At 38.1% G+C, this 19,674-nt stretch overlaps 1 protein-coding gene across 1 annotated transcript; it reads right to left on the bottom strand.

The window, feature by feature from the left end:
- Positions 1-850: 850 nt before the first annotated feature.
- Positions 851-19,485, bottom strand: hirip3 (HIRA interacting protein 3). The gene is made up of 8 exons (XM_028455993.1): positions 19,363-19,485; positions 6,562-6,682; positions 6,048-6,195; positions 5,313-5,624; positions 5,077-5,219; positions 3,250-3,397; positions 3,027-3,125; positions 851-1,152 (listed from the first exon to the last, which is right to left on the bottom strand). Exons 1-8 carry the CDS (start codon positions 19,434-19,436, stop codon positions 971-973), a joined length of 1,227 nt encoding a protein of 408 aa, XP_028311794.1. The 5' UTR covers positions 19,437-19,485; the 3' UTR covers positions 851-970.
- Positions 19,486-19,674: the final 189 nt, after the last annotated feature.

Here is a 19,674-nt window from a genome sequence, read left to right as displayed (position 1 = left end):
TAAACTGGCCAAGACATCCTCTCCATTCTTTCCAAGATCGATTCAACTGAATGCAAGCGTTCCAAAGGAGCATCTTGCTTACTTTTGAGTTCATTCATCATTGTCAGAGTTCAGTGCTCTGCCCAAACCTTCAGTGATGAGTGGCAGCCTTCCCAATATGGCTGCCAACATAATACAGACTTTACGATAGATCAGATAGCCGCCGGCTCCAATCAGCAGCATTCCTGCCACCATGAATCCAATCATGTAGATATCCTCGACCTCCTCAACTGAAAGTAAAGACAGAAACGACCTTCCAGGAATCCATCGTGTATCCGACTGGATATGTTCCATCAGGGCACGCAGGATAACCTCGGTCTGATCTTTTTGTTGAAAAAAATCTGATCAATAGCATTCAGTGACCAGCTGACCATTTCCATAGTTTCAGTTTTGGATGAATACGGAGAGTCTCCTAATTGCAGCAGACAAAAACAAGCAGGCAGCTGGCAGCACGGGCCGATAGGGAGGAGAGCGGGAGAAGAAAAAAATGCGACCGGCTTCGTCAAGTTGCAGAATAGTATGTGGGATAAAGAATAACTGAATAGTTTTCCTGCCAGATTATACAAGGTCAGATCCAGCGAAAAAAGGAGCTAGCTTGAGTATTACTCATGAACTCTTGATTACTGAATTTAGGAAGTTTGCGGCAATTAATATATATTTTTATGACATAAAAGGAAAGTTTTTTTTTTTTTAAACATTTTTTGAGGAAACCTTGCGTAAGACTGCAAATTAAAGAGTTTGCTACTTCCTGCTTCATCAAAATCCAAAGACAATGGCTAATAAATACAACTTAATAATCACTATGCAAAAGTCCTGTTTGACAAAACTTTTATTAGAAATAAGCATACATAAGAATTTAGATTTTTTTTTTTACAGATTACAAACAAACACATAAAAACATGTGATATCAAAAGCTACATCCTTGTCTCGTTCAGTCGCTGTCTCCATCGTCACTGATGATCCCCCTCAGGTTGTCCCATTCTGTCACTCTCCTGCGTCGTCTGGTACCGTTGTCTTCCTGATCGCTGTCAGAACCAGAGTTCATAGCACGCTGATATGTAGAGGGCAGAGGGTCGGCCTGTTTCTGCCAAGCTCCGCCTCGTTTAGGCCGTCCTGGTGGAGCAGTAATCACAGATCATGCATCTGATACTTGCGTTTACACACATACAGTACAAACATAAATACATATAAACTCACATAGGCAAGTTACTCAGTGTGAACACAGGGAGATACAGTACTGCAATTTACTCGTAGAAGAGACACAATCACACACATGCACCTTTTCCTAGCAGTAATGCTAATTTTCCAATGGTATGAAGGTAAATATGTTGCAAAATAGAAGAGCTTGCAGAATGTGATGTGAGAACTTGAAGTAAAAAAAGAAATGTGAAATTGTTTGTGAAAATTCACACAATAAAATAATTTCATGTCACAAATGATGGAAGAAACGTGAACCTGTTGAGTTAAAATTTAAACCCAAAGAAAATATTCACACATGCGTGATCTGAATGTGAAGTCACAGAAAAAATATTCACAAATGTGTAAACTGATTTACATTAATAAAATGGCAGCTGAAAACTTGTTATCCAACGTTAACTAACGTTTTTATTTTTTTTAATTACTCGTGCCAATTGTTTACAACTCTGCGCTTACGACTTCTCCAATCTGCCCTTACAGAAGCACATTATACTCGTGTGAATCTAGACTGCTTGAGTTATGCAACACATTTTGCAAGATGTCTCCCGTGTGTGTGTATGTGTGTAGAGGGGGGATTGACCAATCAGAAGGGAGGAATTGGTGGCCAAGCACTAGGGCTGAACGATTTTGGAAAATAATCTAATTGCGATTTTTTTCCTCAATATTGTGATTGCAATTTAATATGCAATTATTTTTTCAAGGGCCTCTTGTCATGTATTTTTCAATGAACACAAGCAATAAATCAATCTGTTTCATAATAAACAATTTCAGATTTATTTAAACTTGAAACATATATAAAATATACATTTTAAAGCACAGATTACAACAATAAAGCAAACAAATCTGTCGTTTTTGTCTCTTCAACATATCTAACTAACTTCATGTTTCATGAAAATGTAAACATGTGGACTGCACTTCTTAAACACTCACTGAACTAAACAGGATGGCCTATAAAAAATAAAATAAACGGATATTAAAAAATAAATAAAGCTTACTAATATCCAGCCAGTAACATCACACATACTGTACTAAAGTGCAGGAAAAGTATGGAGAACTAATATCTGCTTTAACCAATTGGCCGTTTTTTAGGTAAATCAAACTCCCAACAAACTTAAAATAAATTATTACCCAAAAAAATTTTAAAAAATCGCAGCCTTTGCAATTAGAAAATCGTGTTTTGTGATATTGCGATAACAGCGCAAATGCAATTAATCGTTCAGCCTTACCAAGCAGTTAATGCAGCGGACGTATGGATTCTGTTTTTGATGCAGGTTCGATTCCCAGTGGAAGCAACGAGTTTATTTATTTTTACAAGACAGTTCACAAACATGTTCATTGTTTTATTGCTTTATCACATTATACAGACTGTAGGTTTTGTAAAATACATTAACCTCTTGGCCACTGCATAAGCATAAGTCAGATCACAATCCTAATCTCCACATACCGTATATACTGGAGGTCGCAGAGGAAACGCAACATATCCATGTTACCTTATGACCGCATTTACCTAAATTTAGCAATTCCCATGACTCTTTTTGTTTGGGTTGTAAATTTAAACCTTTTTCCTTTCTTTTTTGGAGAAAATAGTATTTGATTCTGTTAACTATGAGGCATACACTATGTCTTTTATCTGTAAAACATTATCGGGGTTATCAGATTTAAATAGGGAAATGCCCAGGGATGATAAAATAAAAGCCATTCTGCAGTAAAGTAGGGGGAACCAAAGGGGAAAATCTCTCCTTATGTCACAAAGACCAAAGTAAGAAAAAGAGATTTGAAAGAATATGTACCTTTCGTGGTAATAATGTTGCTCAAATCCAGATCGGCGAGCTCCTGCGCCCGCTCCAGCTTCTTCTTCGCTTTTTTGCATTTTTTAATCGATGGATTTCCTGTGAAAACACAATCATTGTGTTCAACAGATGCAGGTGCATTTATCTAAATCACAATTGTTTGTGAACAGTTTTATAAACATTTTGTGTCTGCACAGTAGAAAGCATCATGACACATACTGACCGTGGACGCCGAGATCTTCCAACACCTTTCTGAGAATATTCAACTGGGATGAGACAGATTTGCAGCCTTCAAAGAGTTTCTTGTAATTCTTTCTGGCACCGCAGAGGGTGATGTAATGTTTGAGTCTGTTTACGGCCTTCTCGCCTTTCTTTAGGAAGACGTACAGAGCAGATAAAGGTTAGACACAGGATTCAATAAACATAATGCATGCAATCATTGGCTCTAAGTCCTAAAAACTCAAACTCAGTCTCACGGCGAGATTCTCGTCCTCTGACCAGATCACAGCTTGTGTTGGGTTAATGCAGCTTCAGCTGATATAAATAACTAATATTATCAACACAATTAAGGAAACTGGAGTTGCTGGAAGTGTTGGTTAAAGGCTTTTTACCTACTCTTGAGAGGATAAATGTCCTAAAATAAAACCTAATATATATATATAAATAACTTAATAAACAGAAAAATAAAAAGAATGATAAGAAATAAAAAAAAATCACTTTACCGAGTATCTGAAATGCAATTTAGTTTCTTTGCCTGAATTATTATCTTAATACCTTCAGAAATATTTTTCCAAACAATGTGAACATTAATATTTATTTCCTAAAAAATAGCATATCCCTAATTTTGGTTGAACCACTGTGTAAGTAAAATTTAACTTTCTTTAAATTTAGTGCTTTGAAATGGGAAAGGAAGAATATCAATCAAGGGTAAAACATTTCCAATCAGTAGTTGCACAGCACACACACGCAGTAGAGCTTTAATCAGTCCGAAAAAAGAAAACCGGTGCCGAACGTGTCCGACCAGAACGAAGCTGATGTCTCTTTAAGCGTGAACACGTTTCAACCCAACGCTATTCACATCTGTGGGCGCATGTAGAATGATGGTAAAAACATGACGGGCAGCTTCATCTGCCGCTACACGCTACGTCTGGTTGAAGCTTATGTTTATATTGGAAGGTAATTGCAGTAACCAAGCACAGGACGCACACAGGCAGCACGCACACAGGCAGCATCGGCCATACCAGCCTGTCATTGCCTGATCTCGTTAGATCTGTGAAGCTAAGCAGGTCTGGGCCTGGTTAGTAGTTGGATGGAGACCACTGAGAATTCCAGATGCCACAGTGGGGGACAGTCGCTCCAGTGGTATCTGCCATTGTGTCCTTGGGCAAGGCACTTCACCCACATTACCTAGTATGAATGTAGTGTGTGAGTGTTGGTGGTGGTTGGAGGGGCCGATGGCGCATTATGGCAGCCTCACTTCCATCAGTCTGCCCCAGGGCAGCAGTGGCTACTATAGTAGCTTATCACCACTAAGTGTTGAGTGAAAGAATAATGCCTTAATTCTGTAAAGCGCTTTGAGTGTCTATGATAAAGTGCTATATAAAATCCAATGCATTATTATTATTATCGGGGGCAGCTAAGTGGTGGCAGGGGTCCTCGGGTGAAGGCGTGGGCATCCGAGCAAATTGCCTGTATTAAATAGATCGTGCGACTGATGTATGTGTGAGTGAAAACAACCCGTGCACGTCTGGGAGTCCTTTTGTGTCAATGTGTCCAACAATTATTACAACGGTACCCATTAAAAAAAGGAAAAAAACAACAGAAACTCCCCCCATGTCGCTGAAAACGGAGCGTAGGAGGCGCCATCGCTGTGTTGAGGAGCAAAATTACAATACCGGGGCCTCCTACACCCCAACAACGCTGGCGAGAACCCTGGAGTTTTAGCCAGAACTCAAATTTATGGTGGATTTTCTTTGGCCTTTACAACGTTTCTAATTTAAAATTCACCATCACATACACTGGATTCCTTTGATTTTCTGTGGTTGCTCACCGATGGTTGCCGACCTTCTTTTTTGGCTCCGTTTTTCTTTGTTGTCTTTTCCTCTTTCTTTACCGGCTTGTCGTCGTCTGAAGTAATTTGTGAGGAATCCGAGTCAGAATCGTTACTTTTCTTTGTTGCTGCTTTCTTTCCCTCTGAGATAAGACAGTAGTTAATGTTATTGTTAATCTGATGTAGTAGACATTACAGTAAAAATTAATACATATTGATGAAGGTTGTTTACTCACCGTTATCACGGTCATCTGAAGAATCACTGTTTGTGTCGCCCTTTTCTGATTTAGCATCAGCCTCACTGATGCTCTCTTCACTGCCTGAGTTTATCTTTGCTTCTTTTCTGGGAGTGACCGTCTGTCCTTCATCAGAATCGTTTATTATCTCATCATCAGAAGAGTCTTTGCTGCTCATCTCTTTGCTTCTTTTATTTTCCTCTGGCTGAGGTTTTAGTGAATCTTGCTTCTTTTTGTTCGATCCAGATTTATTTTGCTCTTCATCCTCGCCCTCCTCACTACCGGCTTCTGAGTCTTCATTGTCTTCTGGTTCTGTGATTTGAACACGAAATGAAGGCAAATTGTCAGGTTAAAGCTTCAAACAATGTAAACCTGCATTTAAAGGCATTTTTTTGAATTTCCCTCCTAGTGGCAGGTCAGCAGAAAGCAGGGGTTTAGTTACTCTTTAAGCCAAGCCTAAACCTGGTTGGGAGCAGGTTTGCCCCACAGACAGTGTTACTATGGTAACAAAGGTGATTTCTCTTTGATGAAGCTGCCGTTCCTGTTAGAACCCAGTTTAATGGAGCCAGACTCTCAGGTTAAACCTGGACTTAACCCTGAGCTGTGTTTGATGAAATACCCCTATGGTAGTTTATAATGCGATGAAAATAAAAATAAACTCAGGATTTGATAACATCTTTTACAAGCAGTCATAAATTGTACATAGAGATCCAACAGCTTTCAGTCCACACCTACCAGATGACGAGCTTGAATTATTTGGTCTTGACTTCTTAACATTCACTTCATCTCCACTCTCACATGGAAACTCTTCACTTTGCTTTTCTCTTTTCCTTTTCTTCTGAGGCTCCTTCGTCTTTGACTCACTTTCACCTTTGTCATTATCCTAAAAGAGAAATGACCGATGATATCATTGGCTACAGCACTGCAATATTCAACATGCATCAATGAATACTTAAAGCTGCTACCCCTGATATGCATCAATCAAACATCATTCACTCCAAAAAGAAACAAAAAAAGGTCAAAACACTTCTATGCATCTGTCCCCGGGACTCCACATCCCACAATGCAATGCGTGAAAACTTCAACAAACAGAAGTGTTTACGGTGGAGATTATGTTTTATTCATTAAACTATGAGGCACACACTATTATTTTATTCTATGACAAAATGATTGGGGGTAACAGGATTAAAAAAAAAACACTAGAAAATATATAATAAAAAATAAACTACAACATGTCCAACACAAATACCTGCATTCTGATGAGCTCTTCTTCAACCACTTGTTTAAATTTTTGTTTCACTTCAGGACTTAATGAGTCACATCCTGCATGGGTCAGATAGCGTTTTCTCAGGATCCCCAGGGTCAGCTCGCTTAAAGAAAACAAATAATCAAATAGATTTCCTTGTCTGCGCTATATGAAATTGATACATTATTATTATTATTATTATTATGTTATTTAACATTTAGTTAAAAAAGTTTTTTTTTTAATTATTTGGACATTTTTTGGATTGATACAATAATCGCACCGTGAAATATTGCGATAAATCACCAAATCTAAAAAAAATTTTTCTTTACCTTGTATGCACATACTGTCAAATGTCTACACTACAAGAAGTGCAATCTTTTTAAGGCAGCAATGCAATCAACCTTTTTCTTACACCCTTACTGTACAGTCTCAGAGTTAAACGAGAAAGCAACATCTTATTTAAGTTTAACAATCTATTTATTTTTAGTGACTAAAATTTTTTTTTTCAAATAGAGAAATTTGTCCAGAAGGATCAGTGCATGCATCTCAATTATAAGTTTGTTTGCAAAAAATAATAGAAATGTCTAGAGATACGTTAAATCCCTATTTGAAACAACAGAATTAACAGGACTTTATCATTCTTAGCATGTAATTACATAATTATTTTAAGTTATACTTAAATTGTGTTATTAAGCTATGCATACTAATAAACAAATATAGTTCCATGTACTCAAAAAATATTAGTTGAAATAACTCAAAAAAGGAAGAAAATGTTAGACCAGCTTGACATAATTAAGTTAGTAGGACTTTTTCTGTAACTTTGAATATAAACTAATTCTTAATGTATTTAATTACTTTAAAGGTTCTGGTTTACAGCGTATATAACATCTTTTAAAAACATAAATCTATGTATTTTCCTGTGCAACATGCATTTTACAGCATGCCAGTCAAAACAAAGACAAGTACAACATGAGAGACACTAGGTATTTATTTATTTTTGACCAGATGTCCACGACCCACTTTTGGGTCCTGACCCACCAGTTGAGAATCGCTGTTTTAAGGTATTTCCTGGGTTAGAGTTAAAATAAAAGGGTTACTGGGGTAGCTAGAAATAAATATGAGCTAAAACAAAACTGACGGAACTTTAAGTCACGTGGTGCACCTAGCACGTGACCTAAATTGGCCAATGAGGGGCGCTGCGTATGAATAGAGTGGCAGTCTATGGATATGTTTAACGTTTAAATAGACACGGCCAAAATAATAACACTACAAGACAGGCAAAATAAAATAGCCAAAATTCACTCAATACCTTAACAGAAGATTATAGAGAAAATAAAATGTATATAAACTAGAATATTTGCATTTCCTGAAGGAAATGCAAGTGAGGATGCAGTACGCTTTGGTTGAAAAAGTTGAAAGAAGTTGGTTTTAGTTGAAAAAAATTGAAGAAAGTTAAAAAAGTTGAAAGAAGTTGGAATGGGTTGAAAAATTTGAACCTTAGCATTGCGCTAGCATTAGCATTGTGCTAGCAGTACCATTGCGCTAGCATTAACTTTGTGCTAGCATTAGCATTGCGCTAATATTGGCATTGTGCTAGCATTAGCATTGCGCTAGCATTAAAATTGTGCTAGCATTGCGCAAACATTAGCATTGCGCTAGCATTAAAATTGTGCTAGCATTGCGCAAACATTAGCATTGCGCTAGCATTAGCATTGCGCTAGCATTAGCATTGCTCTAACATTAGCATTGCGCTAACATTAGCATTGTGCTAGCATTAACATTGTGCTAGTATTAGCATTGTGCTAGCATTAGCATTGCGCTAGCATTAGCATTGTGTTAGCATTAGCATTGTGCTAGCATTAGCATTGCGCTAACATTGACATTGTGCTAGCATTAGCATTGCGCTAGCATTAGAATTGCGCTAGCATTGCGCAAACATTAGCATTGTGCTAGCATTAGCATTGTGCAAGCATTAGCATTGCGCTAACGATAGCATTGCGCTAGCATTAGCATTGCTCTAACATTAGCAGTGCGCTAACATTAGCATTGTGCTAGCATTAGCATTGCGCTAGCATTAGCATTGCGCTAGCATTAGCATTGCGCTAGCAATAGCATTGCGTTAGCATTGTGCTAGCATTAGCATTGCGCTAGCATTAGCATTGCGCTAGCATTAGCATTGTGCTAGCATTAGCATTGCGCTAGCATTAGCATTGCCCTAGCATTAGCATTGTGCTAGCATTAGCATTGCGCTAGCATTGGCATTGCGCTAGCATTAGCATTGCGCTAGCATTAGCATTGCGCTAGCATTAGAATTGCGCTAGCACTGCGCTAACATTAGTATTGCGCTAGCATTAGCATTGTGCTAGCATTAGCATTGCGCTAGCATTAACATTGTGCTAGCATTAGCATTGCGCTAGCATTAGCATTGCGCTAGCATTAGAATTGCGCTAGCACTGCGCTAGCATTAGCATTGCGCTAGCATTAGCATTGCGCTAACGATAGCATTGCGCTAACATTAGCATTGCTCTAACATTAGCATTGTGCTAGCATTAGCATTGCGCTAGCATTAGCATTGTGCTAGCATTAGCATTGCGCTAACATTGGCATTGTGCTAGCATTAGCATTGTGCTAGCATTAGAATTACATTAGCATTGCGCTAACATTAGCATTGCGCTAACAATAGCATTGCGCTAGCATTAGCATTGCTCTAACATTTGCATTGCGCTAGCATTAGCATTGCGTTAGCATTAGCATTGCGCTAGCATTAGCATTGCGCTAGCATTAGCATTGCGTTAGTATTGCGCTAGCATTAGCATTGCGCTAGCATTAGCATTGCGCTAGCATTAGTATTGAGCTAGCATTAGCATTGCGCTAGCATTAGCATTGTGCTACTATTAGCATTGGGCAAGCATTGGCATTGCGTTAGCATTAGCATTGCGCTAGCATTAGCATTGCGCTGGCATTAGCATTGTGCTAGCATTAGTATTGTGCTAGCTTTAACATTGTCCTAGCATTAACATTAACCTAGCATTAGCATTAGCCTAGTATTAGCAATAGCCTAGCATTAGCAATAGCCTAGCATTAGCAATAGCCTAGCATTAGCAATAGCCTTGTATTACCATTACCCTATCATTAGCATTACACTACCATTAACATTAGCCCAGTAAACAGTAAAACCAGTAAACCTTGAAAAACCAGTACCACCAGTTAGAAGTCCAGTTTATACAGTAGTATGAGTACAAACCCCAGTAAGAAGGGAAAAAGCAGTGTAACCAGTTAGAAGTCCAGTTTAGACAGCAGTATGTGTCAAAATCCCAGTTTGAAGGGGAAAACCAGTTAAACCAGTTAGAAGTCCAGGTCACACAGTAGTGTGTCTAAAAATCCCAGTATGACCTGAAAGTGAACAAACAGCTGAACATGTCAAAGTTTGAAATGTTGAAATCCGTTGGAAAATGGCTGAGCTGTGAAAGAACTAAGTTCTGAGTCTGAATGAGAACATGCAAACCCCACACTAAAGGTGAATTTGTGATGAAGAGGATGGGTGATGATGAAGAGGTCAATTTTTGACACAATTCAAAGTTTGAATGGTGGAAATCGGTTGAAAAATGGCGAAACAGTTAAAGTTTAAAGTTGTAGGTGAGAAATGAGAACCTGCAAACTCCACACTGAAGGTGAATTTGTGATGAAGAGGATGAGTGATGACGAAGAGCAGAATATTTGAAACATGGGAAAGTTTGAATGGTGGAAATCGCTTAAAGAATGACCGAGCAGTTACAGATATTAGTTTGAGATGTGAAATGAGAACCTGCAAACTCCTCACAAGAGGAGGATTGGTGATGAAGAGGAGGAGTGATGATGAAGAGCAGAATATTAATATTAGCATTGCGGTTGAAAAAGTTGAAAGAAGTTGGTTTTGGTTGAAAAAAAATTGAAGAAAGTTGAAAGAAGTTGAAATGGGATGAAAAAAGATGAAAAATTTGAAAAATTTGAAAAGTTGAAAAAAATTTAAATTTGTTGAAAAAAATTTAAATTTGTTGAAAAAAATTTAAATTTGTTGAAAAAAGGTGAAATCTGTTGTAGAAGTTGAAAAAAGTTGAAATCAGTTGAAAAAGTTGAAAAAAGTTGAAATTGGTTGAAAAATTTGAAAAAAGTTGAAATTGGTTATAAAATTTCAAATTGGTTGAAAAAAGTTGAAAAAAGTTGAAAAAAGTTGAAAAAAGTTGAAAGAAGTTGAAACTGGTTGAAAAAGTTAAAATGAGTTGAAACAGGTTGAAAAAGTTGTGATGGGTTGTAGTAGCTGAACATGTCAAAGGTTTAGCAAAATGGCCGCCAAAGGAGTGCCAAGTATACCATAGTTTTCAATGTTAGTGGATTAGAGCCAAAAATTTCACCGAAAATATTTCAAAAAGTTGAAAAGTTTAAAAAAAATCAGAACATAGCATAATGTCCAGAAAATAGTTGAACAGTTTGAGACAAAAATCGTTGAAATTGGTTGAAAAATGAAGGAGTAGTTAGAGTAAGACGGAAGAAGAATAATTATAATAATAATAACTAGAATATTTGCATTTCCTGAAGGAAATGCAAGTGAGGATGCAGTACGCTGCATGAGAGAATAGAGAAGATCTATCCATCAATTTTTTGACCTGTTTGCTCTTTTTCATGGTCACGGGGGTCTGCTGGCTGTCTGCTGGGAGACCCCCGTCTGCTGGGAGCTGGTGTCCGCTGGTGCCTATTTCCAGCTCTCATTGGGTGCTAGGCAGGGGTGCACCCTGGCATACACGACATACACACGCACAGGCATCCACTCACTCACTCGTACTGGGCAATCTAGAAACTCCAAAATGCTGAATGGAGACAGGCTGAAGGCATGTTGAATAATGTTAAAAAAAAATAATTGGAAAAACAATGAATTATTTTAAAACATGCTTGAACATTTGCATGGATATATGCAGAAGTAATGTTGAAAAATGTTAAAAGAAAAGCAAGAAGTTGACAGAGAAGAAAAACATTTTAAGGGATTTAAAGGATGTTTCAAAAGATCAAGACAAACTGAGGTTTGAAAAGAGAACCTGCAAACTCCTCACAAGAGGAGGATTGGTGATGAAGAGGAGGAGTGATGATGAAGAGCAGAATATTAATATTAGCAATGCGGTTGAAAAAGTTGAAAAGAGTTGGTTTTAGTTGAAAAAAATTGAAGAAAGTTGAAAAAAGTTGAAAGAAGTTGGAATGGGTTGAAAAATTTGAACATTAGCATTGCGCTAGCATTAGCATTGCTCCAACATTAGCATTGTGCTAACATTAGCATTGCGCTAGCATTAGCATTGTGCTAGCATTAGCATTGTGCTAGCATTAGCATTGTGTGAGCATTAGCATTGCGCTAACATTGGCATTGTGCTAGCATTAGCATTGCACTAGCATTAGAATTGCGCTAGCATTGCGCAAACATTAGCATTGCGCTAACATTAGCATTGCGTTAGCATTAGCATTGCGCTAGCATTAGCATTGTGCTAGCATTAACATTAGCATTGTGCTAGCATTAGCATTGTGCTAGCATTAGCATTGTGTTAGCATTAGCATTGCGCTAACATTGGCATTGTGCTAGCATTAGCATTGCACTAGCATTAGAATTGCGCTAGCATTGCGCAAACATTAGCATTACGCTAACATTAGCATTGCGTTAGCATTAGCATTGCGCTAGCATTAGCATTGTGCTAGCATTAACATTAGCATTGCGCTAGCATTAACATTGCGCTAACATTGACATTGTGCTAGCAATAGCATTGCTCTAACATTAGCAGTGCGCTAAAATTAGCATTGTGCTAGCATTAGCATTGCGCTAGCATTAGCATTGCGCTAGCATTAGCATTGTGCTAGCATTAGCAATAGCATTGCGTTAGTATTGCGCTAGCATTAGCATTGCGCTAGTATTAGCATTGCGCTAGTATTAGCATTATGCTAGCATTAGCATTGTGCTAGCATTAACATTACGCTAGCATTAGCATTGCGCCGGCATTAACATTGTGCTAGCATTAGCATTGTGCTAGCATTAGCATTGCGCTAACATTGGCATTGTGCTAGTATTAACATTGCGCTAAAATTAGAATTGCGCTAGCATTGCGCTAACATTGGCATTGTGCTAGCATTAGCATTGCGCTAGCATTAGCATTGCGCTAATGATAGCATTGCGCTAGCATTAGCATTGCGCTAACATTAGCATTGTGCTAGCATTAGCATTGCGTTAGCATTAGCATTGTGCTAGCATTAGCATTGCGCTAACATTGGCATTGTGCTAGCATTAGCATTGCGCTAGCATTAGAATTACATTAGCATTGCGCTAACATTAGCATTGCGCTAACGATAGCATTGCGCTAGCATTAGCATTGCTCTAACATTTGCATTGCGCTAGCATTAGCATTGCGTTAGCATTAGCATTGCGCTAGCATTAGCATTGCGCTAGCATTAGCATTGCGTTAGTATTGCGCTAGCATTAGCATTGCGCTAGCATTAGCATTGCGCTAGCATTAGTATTGCGCTAGCATTAGCATTGCGCTACTATTAGCATTGCGCTAGCATTGGCATTGCGTTAGCATTAGCATTGCGCTAGCATTAGCATTGCGCTGGCATTAGCATTGTGCTAGCATTAGTATTGTGCTAGCTTTAACATTGTCCTAGCATTAACATTAACCTAGCATTAGCATTAGCCTAGTATTAGCAATAGCCTAGCATTAGCAATGGCTTAGCATTAGCAATAGCCTAGCATTAGCAATAGCCTTGTATTACCATTACCCTAGCATTAGCATTACACTACCATTAACATTAGCCCAGTAAACATTAAAACCAGTAAACCTTGAAAAACCAGTACCACCAGTTAGAAGTCCAGTTCATACAGTAGTATGAGTACAAACCCCAGTATGAAGGGAAAAAGCAGTGTAACCAGTTAGAAGTCCAGTTTAGACAGCAGTATGTGTCAAAATCCCAGTTTGATGGGGAAAACCAGTTAAACCAGTTAGAAGTCCAGTTCACACAGTAGTGTGTTTAAAAATCCCTGTATGACCTGAAAGTGAACAAACAGCTGAACATGTCAAAGTTTGAAATGTTGAAATCCGTTGGAAAATGGCTGAGCTGTGAAAGAACTAAGTTCTGAGTCTGAATGAGAACATGCAAACCCCACACTAAAGGTGAATTTGTGATGAAGAGGATGGGTGATGATGAAGAGGTGAATTTTTGACACAATTCAAAGTTTGAATGGTGGAAATCGGTTGAAAAATGGCCAAAACAGTTAAAGTTTAAAGTTGTAGGTGAGAAATGAGAACCTGCAAACTCCACACTGAAGGTGAATTTGTGATGAAGAGGAGGAGTGATGACGAAGAGCAGAATATTTGAAACATGGGAAAGTTTGAATGGTGGAAATCGCTTAAAGAATGACCGAGCAGTTACAGATATTAGTTTGAGATGTGAAATGAGAACCTGCAAACTCCTCACAAGAGGAGGATTGGTGATGAAGAGGAGGAGTGATGATGAAGAGCAGAATATTAATATTAGCAATGCGGTTGAAAAAGTTGAAAGAAGTTGGATTTGTTTGAAAAAAAATTGAAGAAAGTTGAAAGAAGTTGAAATGGGTTGAAAAATTTGAAAAAAGTTGAAATTGGTTATAAAATTTCAAATTGGTTATAAAATTTCAAAATGGTTATAAAATTTCAAATTGGTTAAAAAAAGTTGAAAGAAGTTGAAAAAAGTTGAAAGAAGTTGAAACTGGTTGAAAAAGTTAAAATGAGTTGAAACAGGTTGAAAAAGTTGTGATGGGTTGTAGTAGCTGAACATGTCAAAGGTTTAGCAAAATGGCCGCCGAAGGAGTGCCAAGTATACCATAGTTTCCAATGTTAGTGGATTAGAGCCAAAAATTTGACCGGAAATAATAAAAAAAGTTGAAAAGTTTTAAAAAAATCAGAACATAGCATAATGTCCAGAAAATAGTTGAACAGTTTGAGACAAAAATCGTTGAAATTGGTTGAAAAATGAAGGAGTAGTTAGAGTAAGACGGAAGAAGAATAATAATAATAACTATAATAAAGTATAGGGAAAACAATAGTGAGGATGCCTACTGCATCCTCACTAATAACTAGAATTTTTGCATTTCCTGAAGGAAATGCAAGTGAGGATGCAGTACGCTGCATTAGAGAATAGAGAAGATCTATCCATCAATTTTTTGACCTGTTTGCTCTTTTTCATGGTCACGTGGGTCTGCTGGCTGTCTGCTGGGAGACCCCCGTCTGCTGGGAGCTGGTGTCCGCTGGTGCCTATTTCCAGCTCTCATTGGGTGCTAGGCAGGGGTGCACCCTGGCATACACGACATACACACGCACAGGCATCCACTCACTCACTCGTACTGGGCAATCTAGAAACTCTAAAATGCTGAATGGAAAAAGGCTGAAGGCATGTTGAATAATGTTAAAAAAAAAATAATTGGAAAAACAATGAATTATTTTAAAACATGCTTGAATATTTGCATGGATATATGCAGAAGTAATGTTGAAAAATGTTAAAAGAAAAGCAAGAAGTTGACAGAGAAGAAAAACATTTTAAGGGATTTAAAGGATGTTTCAAAAGATCAAGACAAACTGAGGTTTGAAAAGAGAACCTGCAAACTCCTCACAAGAGGAGGATTGGTGATGAAGAGGAGGAGTGATGATGAAGAGCAGAATATTAATATTAGCAATGCGGTTGAAAAAGTTGAAAGAAGTTGGTTTTGGTTGAAAAAGTTGAAAGAAGTTGGTTTTAGTTGAAAAAAATTGAAGAAAGTTGAAAAAAGTTGAAAGAAGTTGGAATGGGTTGAAAAATTTGAACATTAGCATTGCGCTAGCATTAGCGTTGCGCTAGCATTAGCGTTGCGCTAGCATTAGCATTGCACTAGCATTAGCATTGCGCTAGCATTAGCATTGCGCTAGCATTAGCGTTGCGCTAGCATTAGCATTGTGCTAGCATTAGCATTGCGCTAACATTGGCATTGTGCTAGCATTAGCATTGCGCTAACATTAGAATTGCGCTAGCATTAAGCAAACATTAGCATTGCGTTATCATTAGCATTGCGCTAACGATAGCATTGCGCTAGCATTAGCGTTGTGCTAGCATTAGCGTTGCGCTAGCATTAGCATTGTGCTAGCATTAGCATTGTGCTAGCATTAGCATTGTGTTAGCATTAGCATTGCGCTAACATTGGCATTGTGCTAGCATTAGCATTGCACTAGCATTAGAATTGAGCTAGCATTAGCATTGCGCTAGCATTAGCATTGTGCTAGCATTAACATTAGCATTGCGCTAGCATTAGCATTGCGCTAACATTGGCATTGTGCTAGCATTAGCATTGCTCTAACATTAGCAGTGCGCTAACATTAGCATTGTGCTAGCATTAGCATTGCGCTAGCATTAACATTGCGCTAGCATTAACATTGCGCTAGCATTAGCATTGTGCTAGCATTAACAATAGCATTGCGTTAGTATTACGCTAGCATTAGCATTGCGCTAGTATTAGCATTATGCTAGCATTAGCATTGCGCTAGCATTAACATTATGCTAGCATTAACATTATGCTAGCATTAGCATTGCGCCGGCATTAACATTGTGCTAGCATTAGCATTGTGCTAGCATTAGCATTGCGCTAACATTGGCATTGTGCTAGCATTAGCATTGTGCTAAAATTAGAATTGCGCTAGCATTGCGCTAACATTGGCATTGTGCTAGCATTAGCATTGCGCTAATGATAGCATTGCGCTAGCATTAGCATTTCTCTAACATTAGCATTGTGCTAGCATTAGCATTGTGCTAGCAATAGCATTGTGCTAGCAATAGCATTGTGCTAGCATTAACATTGCGCTAGCATTGCGTTAGCATTGCGCTAGCATTAGCATTACGCTAGCATTAGCATTGCGCTAGCATTAGCATTGTGCTAGCATTAGTTTTGTGCTAGCTTTAACATTGTCCTAGTCCTAGTATTAGCATTATGCTAGCATTAGCATTGCGCTAGCATTAACATTATGCTAGCATTAACATTACGCTAGCAATAGCATTGCGCCGGCATTAACATTGTGCTAGCATTAGCATTGTGCTAGCATTAGCATTGCGCTAACATTAGCATTGTGCTAGCATTAGAATTGCGCTAGCATTAGCATTGCGCTAACATTGGCATTGCGCTAGCATTAGAATTGCGCTAGCATTGCGCAAACATTAGCATTGCGCTAGTATTAGCATTGTGCAAGCATAAGCATTGCGCTAACGATAGCATTGCGCTAGCATTAGCATTGCTCTAACATTAGCAGTGTGCTAACATTAGCATTGTGCTAGCATTAGCATTGCGCTAGCATTAGCATTGCGCTAGCAATAGCATTGTGCTAGCATTAGCATTGCGCTAGCATTAGCATTATGCTAGCATTAGTATTGCGCTAGCATTAGCATTGTGCTAGCATTAGCATTGCGCTAGCATTAGCATTGCGCTAGCAATAGCATTGCGTTAGCATTGTGCTAGCATTAGCATTGCGCTAGCATTAGCATTGTGCTAGCATTAGCATTGCGCTAGCATTAGCATTGTGCTAGCATTAGCATTGCGCTAGCATTAGCATTGCCCTGGCATTAGCATTGTGCTAGCATTAACATTGTGCTAGCATTAGCATTGCGCTAGCATTGGCATTGCGCTAGCATTAGCATTGCGCTAGCATTAGCATTGCGCTAGCATTAGAATTGCGCTAGCACTGCGCTAACATTAGCATTGCGCTAGCATTTGCATTGCACTAGCAATAGCATTGCGCTAGCATTAGCATTGCGCTAGCATTAGCATTGCGCTAACATTAGCTTTGCGCTAACATTAACATTGTGCTAGCATTAGCATTGCGCTAGCATTAGCATTGTGCTAGTATTAGCATTGCGCTAGCATTAGCATTGTGCTAGCATTAGCATTGTACTAGCATTAGCATTGCGCTGGCATTAGCATTGTGCTAGCATTAGTATTGTGCTAGCTTTAACATTGTCCTAGCATTAGCATTAGCCTGGAATTAGCAATAGCCTAGCATTAGCAATAGCCTTGTATTACCATTATCCTAGCATTAGCATTACACTACCATTAACATTAGCCCAGTAAACAGTAAAACCAGTAAACCTTGAAAAACCAGTACCACCAGTTAGAAGTCCAGTTTATACAGTAGTATGAGTACAAACCCCAGTATGAAGGGAAAAAGCAGTGTAACCAGTTAGAAGTCCAGTTTAGACAGCAGTATGTGTCAAAATCCCAGTTTGAAGGGGAAAACCAGTTAAACCAGTTAGAAGTCCAGTTCACACAGTAGTGTGTTTAAAAATCCCTGTATGACCTGAAAGTGAACAAACAGCTGAACATGTCAAAGTTTGAAATGTTGAAATCCATTGGAAAATGGCTGAGCTGTGAAAGAACTAAGTTCTGAGTCTGAATGAGAACATGCAAACCCCACACTAAAGGTGAATTTGTGATGAAGAGGATGGGTGATGATGAACAGCAGAATTTTTGACACATTTCAACGTTTGAATGGTGAAAATTGGTTGAGAAATGGCCAAACAGTTAAAGTTTAAAGTTGTAGGTGAGAAATGAGAACCTGCAAACTCCACACTGAAGGTGAATTTGTGATGAAGAGGAGGAGTGATGACGAAGAGCAGAATATTAACATTAGCAATGGGGTTGAAAAAGTTGAAAGAAGTTGGTTTTGGTTGAAAAAAACTTGAAGAAAGTTGAAAGAAGTTGAAATGGGTTGAAAAATTTGAAAAATTTGAAAAATTTGAAAAAATGGAAAATGTTGAAAATGTTGAAAAAAATTTAAATTAGTTGAAAAAAGGTGAAATCTGTTGTAGAAGTTGAAAAAAGTTGAAAAAAGTTGAAAGAAGTTGAAACTGGTTGAAAAAGTTAAAATGAGTTGAAACAGGTTGAAAAAGTTGTGATGGGTTGTAGTAGCTGAACATGTCAAAGGTTTAGCAAAATGGCCGCCGAAGGAGTGCCAAGTATACCATAGTTTCCAATGTTAGTGGATTAGAGCCAAAAATTTCACCGGAAATAATTCAAAAAGTTTAAAAGTTTAAAAAAAATCAGAACATAGCATAATGTCCAGAAAATAGTTGAACAGTTTGAGACAAAAATCGTTGAAATTGGTTGAAAAATGCGGGAGTAGTTAGAGTAAGACGGAAGAAGAATAATAATAATAATAATAATAACTATAATAAAGTATAGGGAAAACAATAGTGAGGATGCCTACTGCATCCTCACTAATAAATATAGGGGGGAAAATAATTAATTCAACAATCTCGTTATATACTATGCAGAGGTAAGACCACACAATCTTTATTTAATTTATTTCGGATCAAACCAGTGTAATAATGATTAAGCTACACTGTTGTGTTCATATATTTGCACATCTGCTTCTAAATAAAGTCTTAGCTCTACAGCCTCTAGTTTTTCCTTCAAACAAAAAAAGAAAGGGATAAATGTGGATTTCTATGAACTGCAATGATAACATCTAAATCTAAATAATATGTTCACGTTTTAAAGAACATTTTATTTAATAGTTGCACTGTTTGTTTTATACTGTGAGAATATTTCAGTCAGTTGAATACATTAAAAGCCAAAGTTAATCCAAAAAAGCACTTAGCATCGTACTGAATGACTAATATAACTTTTTTTATGCTACTTTTGTATCACTCTTATTAGCGGTAAACGGTGTAAACAGTGAACAAAGTAACTGCACCAGTTACAAACTAAACACAACAAAGCTGTGAAACACGAACGGTTCTCTGTACCTGAGGTCCGGGTCACGGCTCAGCTGTTCTCTCACAAACCTGCGAATAGCTGCAGTTTCTTCTTTTGACGCCATTGTTTCAAACCCCCGTTTGTGGCGGGGTCACTTCCGGATGTGACGTCAGACCCGCGCTCCTTCCAATACGAATTTTTGTTTTCACATTACACGAGCCGATCAGCAACACAATTATAACCACTCACACGTAACATTAATAATACAGATTCAGCCTTTTATGTTGCAATTAAAATTATCGTTTTCCCCTGAAAATCAATTACAATAACGTTCCCAAATACTTAAAGTTCACATTCAATTA

This window comes from Gouania willdenowi, chromosome 8 (assembly GCF_900634775.1).
Source record: "Gouania willdenowi chromosome 8, fGouWil2.1, whole genome shotgun sequence".
NCBI lineage: Eukaryota > Metazoa > Chordata > Actinopteri > Blenniiformes > Gobiesocidae > Gouania > Gouania willdenowi.
Note: the sequence above shows the minus strand (reverse complement) of the source record. Positions and strands in the feature narration are given on the sequence as shown.